General features: G+C 40.3%; 1 protein-coding gene across 2 annotated transcripts; it reads left to right on the forward strand.

Moving 5' to 3' along the window:
* The first annotated feature begins 1,113 nt into the window (after positions 1 to 1,113).
* Positions 1,114 to 6,483, forward strand: LOC128193991 (uncharacterized). 2 transcript variants are annotated; one of them, XM_052868277.1, is made up of 6 exons: positions 4,868 to 5,077; positions 5,164 to 5,423; positions 5,506 to 5,856; positions 5,958 to 6,006; positions 6,087 to 6,182; positions 6,271 to 6,483. In XM_052868277.1, the coding sequence occupies exons 3-6, from the start codon at positions 5,768 to 5,770 to the stop codon at positions 6,358 to 6,360; spliced, it is 324 nt and encodes a 107-aa protein (XP_052724237.1). In that variant the 5' UTR covers positions 4,868 to 5,077; positions 5,164 to 5,423; positions 5,506 to 5,767; the 3' UTR covers positions 6,361 to 6,483. The 2 variants fall into 2 exon arrangements, with proteins under 2 accessions (XP_052724238.1, XP_052724237.1); XM_052868278.1 differs by lacking the exons at positions 4,868 to 5,077; positions 5,164 to 5,423 and adding an exon at positions 1,114 to 1,793 and having other exon boundaries at positions 5,698 to 5,856.
* Positions 6,484 to 7,803: the final 1,320 nt, after the last annotated feature.

Genomic DNA, 7,803 nt, shown 5'->3' on the forward strand with positions numbered 1-7,803 from the left:
GTTGTTCTCCGGATGCATATTTGATTGTGGTCATCGTTGACTACTCTCATTTCGTGTATTTTGGAGACCAATGCGAAATGCTGCCGAAATTGTATCAATTTTATGACGTAGACTTCAATGCACGTGGCTGAGCAAATTATGAAAATTAATTTTTTTGAATGGGTAGGGCCTAACCTTGTGAGAGTTAAAACACTTGAACTGATGATTTTACGAACATAGTATGGATCGAAGATGGATGAACGAACGTCGCATGAGTGAAGAATATGACAAGGGTGTTTCGCAGTTCTTGCAATACGTTGAACAAAATGCTAAGTCTGTCAACGAGACATATTTTTGTCCTTGTGTGCGTTGTCTTAATCAAATACGCCAAGACTTAGGCAATGTGCGTGACCATCTATTCATGTACGGCATAATGAGGACTTATACCGTTTGGACTTGGCATGGAGAAGTACTTGAGCAGCCTACCACGTCACGAGGAACAAATTATGTGGAAGAATGGATGAGTGACCATTTAGAGGACATGATACGTGATGTCGGTGAAGATAATTTTGGAAGGGCTAATTTGTATGATACTCTTATTAATGATTCAGAGCAACCGTTGTTCCCAGGATGCTCAAACTTTACACGCTTGTCTTCAACTTTAAAGTTGTTTAGTTTAAAAGCAAGGAATGGATGGACCGATAAAAGTTTCACCGAGTTGTTGGAGTTGTTGAAGGAGATGCTTCCAGAAAATAATACTCTACCTATTCGTAATTACGAGGCCAAAAAAATTTTATGTCCAATGGGTCTTGAATATCAAAAGATACATGCTTGTCCTAATGATTGTGTTTTGTACACAAAGGAGTTTGCTTCGTTAAACTATTGTCCAACATGTGGTTTATCCCGTTTTAAAAAGAAATCTGACAGAGTCACTGGTAATGAAGGTAATGATGGTGCACCTGCTAAGGTGATGTGGTATTTGCCTATAATACCTAGGTTCAAACGTATGTTCTCTGTTAAAGAAGATGCAAAGAACCTTAAATGGCACTCTGACGAAAGAAAGTGCGATAATCTTCTTCGACACCCTGCTGATTCTCCACAATGGAAAAAGATTGATGACAAATTCCCTGAATTTGGTGCAGATCCAAGAAACTTAAGGCTTGCACTTGCAACTGATGGTATGAATCCTTATGGAAACTTAAGTAGCAAACACAGTTCGTGGCCAGTTATGTTGATGATTTACAATCTTTCTCCTTCGTTGTGCATGAAGAGAAAATATGTGATGTTGACCATGATGATATCGGGTCCTAGACAACCTGGAAATGACATTGATGTTTACTTAGCACCTTTAATTGATGATTTGAAATTGTTGTGGGAAGAAGGCATCGACGTGTTTGATTCACATGTTCAGGAACAGTTCCGTTTGCGTGCAATGTTGTTTTGCACTATAAATGATTTCCCAGCATATGGAAACTTGAGCGGTTATAGTGTTAAAGGTCATTTTGCATGTCCCATATGTGAAGAAAACACTAGTTACCTTCAGTTGAAGCATGGTCAGAAGACAGTATATACAAGACATCGAAAATTTCTTCCTCGTAATCATCCTTATCGTAGATTGAAAAAAGCATTTAATGGAAGTGCTGAGGATGAGGTTGTGTGCAGACCCCGGAATGGTCAAGAGGTGTACAACGAAGTCAAAAACATTGACATTGTGTTTGGAAAACATCATAAAAGTACCTCTGCAAAGACCATTTGGAAGAAACGATCGATATTTTTTAAGCTTCCATATTGGTGTGAACTTGATGTTAGACATTGTATTGATGTGATGCACGTTGAAAAAAATGTTTGTGACAGTGTCATCGGAACTTTATTAAACGTCAAAGGGAAGAGCAAAGACGGAATAAAGGCAAGACAAGATTTGGCTGACATGGGAATCCGATCTGAGTTACATCCACAGATAATAGGAAGACGCACCTATCTGCCCCCAGCCTGTCACACACTTTCCAAAAAAGAAAAACAAAGTTTTTGTAACTGTTTAAGAAGTGTGAAGGTTCCGCAAGGTTATTCTTCAAATATTAGTAACCTTGTGTCTATGCAAGACTTAAAGCTAGTTGGTTTAAAGTCTCACGATTGTCATGTATTGATGCAACAATTGTTACCGGTTCTTATTCGAGGCATATTACCTCCTTCTGTTAGGGGTATTCTGACACGTCTGAGTTTTTTCTTTAATGCCATTTGCAAGAAAGTTGTTGACCCTCGAGGTTTAGATGAATTGGAAAATGAGGGAATAAGACTACTATGTCAATTGGAGATGTATTTTCCACCTTCCTTTTTTGACATCATGGTACATTTGATTGTTCATCTAGTCAGAGAAATTCGAATATGTGGGCCGGTCTTCTTAAGGTGGATGTACCCAGTTGAAAGATACATGAAGATCTTAAAGGGATATGTCAAGAATCAGTATAGACCAGAAGCTTCAATCATAGAGCGATACGTTGCAGAAGAAGCCATTGAATTTTGTTCAAGTTATATGCCATCTTGTGAACCCGTCGGTCTTCCCAAGAGCAAAAACGAAGGAAAATGTGAAGGAAAGGGTGTTCGAGGTGTGACAATTCAAAGTGTTAGCAAAAAAGAAATTGACCAAGCTCATTTGTACGTCTTAAACAACACTGTTGATGTGATTCCTTACATTTCTGACCACGTTAATGAAGTAAAGGCAGCAAACCCAAAAATGAGTGAAAAATGGCATCTTAATGAACATGTGAAAACCTTCTTGGGATGGTTTAAGAAAAAGGTGTATGGGACTCCACATGTTTCTGAAACTTTATTGAGGTTATCTCGTGGACCGAACACAGAGGTCATTACATATGGTGGGTACTATATAAACAATATTTCTTTTCAGACAAAGGTAGAAGATGACAAAAGCAGAGTTCAAAATAGTGGCGTCACACTACAAGCTGAGTCTGTGCACTTTGCTAGTTCTAAAGACAAAAATCCAATCACAGCATCCATCAGTTATTTTGGAATAATACAAGAAATATGGGAAGTTGATTACGTTACTTTTAGAGTACCAGTTTTCAAGTGTAAATGGGTTGATATAAATTCTGGTGTCATGATGGATGACCTTGGTTTCACATTGGTAGACTTGAACAAGATGAATTACACTGATGAACCATTTATCATGGCTAGTCAAGCAAGACAAATATTCTACATAAGTGATCCATCGAATAACAAATGGTCAGTGGTTTTAGAAGGTAGAAACATGCATGGACATGATGATGACGATTCTCTTGATATACTTGAGACAACATCTGTTGCATGTAGACCCACTGAAGACCCAGTTGATGACGTTGCCGATGTAATGCAAGCAATTCGTAGTGATCACAACGAAGGCATTTGGGAAAAGACAATTAATTAATAGGTTAATATTTTCACTTTTATTGACTTTATATGTATGTTCATCATAATTGAATTATTACTAACGTTGTCTAATTGGTTCAGGTATGTCGGCCTCAGACTCAGGATCGGGAAAGAGCAGACGTGGACGAGGCGTCACCCGAGTGGCAGATGTGACATCCGGACGCGTGGATGGTCAGAGGAGGCATGTTGACATTGACCCCAGATCAGGTCATCCATCAGGGCCAAATGCTGATAGGTTTAGGAGTTATCTGGGCAAGTTAGCAAAAAGTCATGTCTCTATCCTTCATGCATGTTGGGATGACGTCCCAGAGGTCGACAAGAACCTCTTATGGCAAGATGTTCTGGTATGTTTAGACTTCATGCAATTTGTGATATACTTATCTGTTAACTTTTCTCTTGGTAACAAGTTTTTTGTTTTAAACAGCAACATTTTGATATTCCAAACACATTGCAAATCAGAAAGAAAGTGTTATCGCATATAGCGATAAGATTTAAGGATTTCAAGACAAGGCTGACACGACTATATGTCTTTGGAGATAGACAACATGAAAATCCATCTCAGCATTATACCTTCACAGAGGAGGATTGGATGCAGTTTCGTGCATCTAGAGAGACTGAAGAATGGAAGGTACGTTTCTTAAGATCATCTTTCATTGAGTTTTTATGATTTTAGACTTACTTATATACATGGTTTCACAGCATAAAAGGTTAGCCGCCCAAGAAAGACAAAGGCTAAACGACACACCCCACTTGTTATCACGAGGTGGATATGCAAAACTGGAGAAGAAACTGAGAAAGTCTAGAGCCGATGCCTTGGGACTTGAGTCGCCTGACCTAGCACCTGCACCTGCTAGGTACGAGCTGTGGAAGGCTGCTCGGACTAAATCTGATGGGAACATGACATCTTCCTCAGCTGCCTTGATCTCACAGAGAATTGTAAGTTCAAATTATAAGCAGTTATTTGATTGTGTATCTATCACAGCATGTCTTCTAAGTAACTTGGTTTTTTTATGTGCAGGATGAGTTGGTTGAGCAGTAGACTCAGGGGACATTTGTTGGCCAAGGTAGGGACGACATTCTGACAACGGCCATTGGAAGGCCCGAGCACCCAGGACGTGTACGTGGAGTTCCAGGGGCGATTGGTCTTCGTGACTATTTTGGCCCTACACAGAAAACCCCCCAATCAATGAGTCAGGAGACACTGAGGCAGATGGATCTTCAGTGGGAGGAAAGACTCAACCAAAGCATGAGATCAATGGAGCAACGATTCATGGAGCAGCTACAAGAACAAAAACAAATACAAAGAGCGCTTGAAGAAAAGCTGCATTCCATGACGCAAGGCCACATGGGGGCCGATGAAACTCCCACAGCACCTCGTGTCAGCACTAGAGGATCATGCTCTGCTGTAGAACCCAATGAGTATAGCGGTCAATATGAGCTGTTGGTTGATGGGGATCCCCCACGCATTGTGGTTGTCGGACGAGTGCTTGAGGGAGGGGAGACCATTCATGGTGTTGCCATATTACCCCAGCACGTGCGTGTGACCATTGACGAGGTTCGGGATCCCCAGGCTCAGGTGCCTGTACCCACTCCAGAAATTAACTTTGTGGGGGAGGCCATAGGAACATTTATTGCCTGGCCTAGAGCATTGATCATGTCCCACATCGCGACTCCACAGGTATAATGTCTTTTTCCTTAGTATTTCTATGTTAATTGTCTTCACATAATTGTTTATAAAGCTTTGACGTAAATTCTTATCTTCAGTTCACACGTCCTCAGAAGCAGCCAATTCATGATACAGTCATACATGAAGATGATGACATGGCTGAAGCAGAGGATGATCCTATATCAAAGTTAGTGACAAAATTACCCAGATTGAAGAAAGCATCATTACAACTATACTGGGATTTGAGGGTATTTGGTCTTCCCCCACATGTGCCAGTTTATATCACATTTTCTGATGCATTGGAGGTGATTGAGGGAGACAGGATGTTGAATATTTCCATCATTCAGTTGTGGTGCATGTAAGTTAGTCAATTTGGTCTTTGATATTACTTTTATTTACATTCTTATATAGTTTCTAACGACTTAACTTTGTTGTTTTAGGTACATGGACACAATCGTTGTAGACCAAGGTCGGTCTTCCATGTACGGATTTGTTGAACCTCAGACCATTCAACCGTCTGGTAACACACTTCAAAACAGACAACATTATTTGCAAACATGGATGGATGAGTCCAAAAGAGACATATACCTTGTGCCATACATTGACGGGTACGTGTTTTTATATGTGGTCAGTTTATTATTATAGTTTCCTTAATTAGTTGAATAACTATTTGTCCTTCGTGATAGGTCTCACTGGCAGCTGATGGTTATCATTCCCAAACAATGTAAAATTATATGGTTTTGTTCGTTGCACAGGAAGATGAAAAATGACTTGAGAACCATGCTTCAAGGGTAAGTGTTTCTCCAAAAAATGACTTCAATTTGATGTTAACCTTCAACTTTTATGATAAAATAGTCATATTAATTATACTTTGTGTTTTCAATCTGTACAGAGTTATTGGTAAATCTCGTGGTCAATTGGTTCAAATTTTGTATCCAAAGGTTGTAAGTCATTTATAGTTTCTAATTCATTTATGTTATTGAATGATCTAAATTTTTAACTATTTAGTTTGTTATTTTAGTGTAACCAGCAGGTAGATTCATGGGAATGTGGCTTCTATGTGATGTGTTGGATTAAGACCATCATTCGAGCTGTCATTACAGATGACTGGAATGAGGTAATGATGTATACCTTCAATACATTACAAATTAAAATCATCTTCAACTATATATGAAACAATAATGAATCTTTCTTGAATTTTGCAGCGCTTCAAGACTACATCGCCTATTGCAGAGGACACAATTAACCAGATAAGGCAGGAGTGGACCGCTTATCTTTTACAAAGATGGAGTTAGGAATAGTTATATTTCTTCTTGATTGAACATTGTTTGGTTTTAGTTTTATTTTTATGTTAATAGTTTGGTAGTGGATTGAACATTAAGTAGAATTTTGTTTATATAAAACGCATATTTATGTTATTGGAGAATTGTTCTGGGACATTTTTCTGTTTTTCAGGTGTGGTTCTATTGAGAAAACAAACAAATTTTTAAAAAAAAAACGCCCACTAGACGTCTGTTAGTGTACAGTCGGACGTCTATAGACGTCCGTCTGTGCACATACGGACGTCCCACCCCAGCGCTACACCAAAATAACTCAGCGAGGATGACGTCCGTCTTCAGACAGCAGCGGACGTTTATGTGGACGTCCGTCCTGATGCAGCGGACGTTTATATAAACGTCCGTCCTCAGGCCACGGACGTTTCTATAAACGTCCGTCCTGATGCAGCGGACGTTTATATAAACGTCCATCCTCAGGCAGAGCGGACGTTCATATAGACGTCCGTCCTCAGGAAGAGCGGACGTTCGTATAAACGTCCGTCGTGGCAGGACGGACGTCTGAGGGACGTCTACCGCATAGACGTCCGGCGTACGCCGGACGTCAAAAGGCCAAAATATCGGACGTAAAAAGCCTTTTCTGCACTAGTGACACCTCCCGAGCGGTGATGGTTCATACAATCATCGTCAACATTTATTCTTTTGTACAGATTGGAAGTGCAGGTGATAGGACCGTACGCTTGCTCAGTAACCCGAACGCGAGGTTACCTTGACATGAGTAAAGAGCTGCCGCTCGGTAACCCGAATCAGGCTCGTTTATTGGCACCGATCGGCGATGACAAAGAGTCTCACCCCCAACGCTCACCAACTTCGGTACTTACACTATGGTCGTTAAGTCATCTTATACACCAATTTAGGTCAAAGAAGTGTCCTCGGTTTGCACTTTTCTTAATAAGGAGAAAAGTAAATGTCCAGCGGAAAATCAAGTTATTTCCCACCTCATCTTTTAACAGCGGCGATCAAATGGATATTTTTATTTAAATATAAATTATATTTTTATTATATCTGGCAGGTCACAAGATTCTAAGACTCTAAAGCAGTTACATCAAGACCGAACGGTCTCACTCGCTCGTTCATCTGGCCTCAACATTTCTACCGAGCGGTCACGTCTATATTCTTGATATTATCTTGCAGATAATAGGACTCTGTATACAAACTACTTGGCTAACTTTGAGCAACCGATCGGCAGGGAACATTTTTCAACTCGGTGAGGCAGACTCTTCGTGACCTCTCACCTTGGTCTTAGGGCACGCTCCTAGTGAACTCCTAAGGCCTAAACCGAGCAGGTGAGGCAGATTTCTTTTGTGAACTCTCACCTTGGTCTTAGGGCACGCTCCTAGTGAACTCCTAAGGCCTAAATCGAGCAGGTGAGGCAGATTTCTTTCGTGAACTCTCACCTTGGTC

This window comes from Vigna angularis, chromosome 9 (assembly GCF_016808095.1).
Source record: "Vigna angularis cultivar LongXiaoDou No.4 chromosome 9, ASM1680809v1, whole genome shotgun sequence".
Lineage (NCBI taxonomy): Eukaryota > Viridiplantae > Streptophyta > Magnoliopsida > Fabales > Fabaceae > Vigna > Vigna angularis.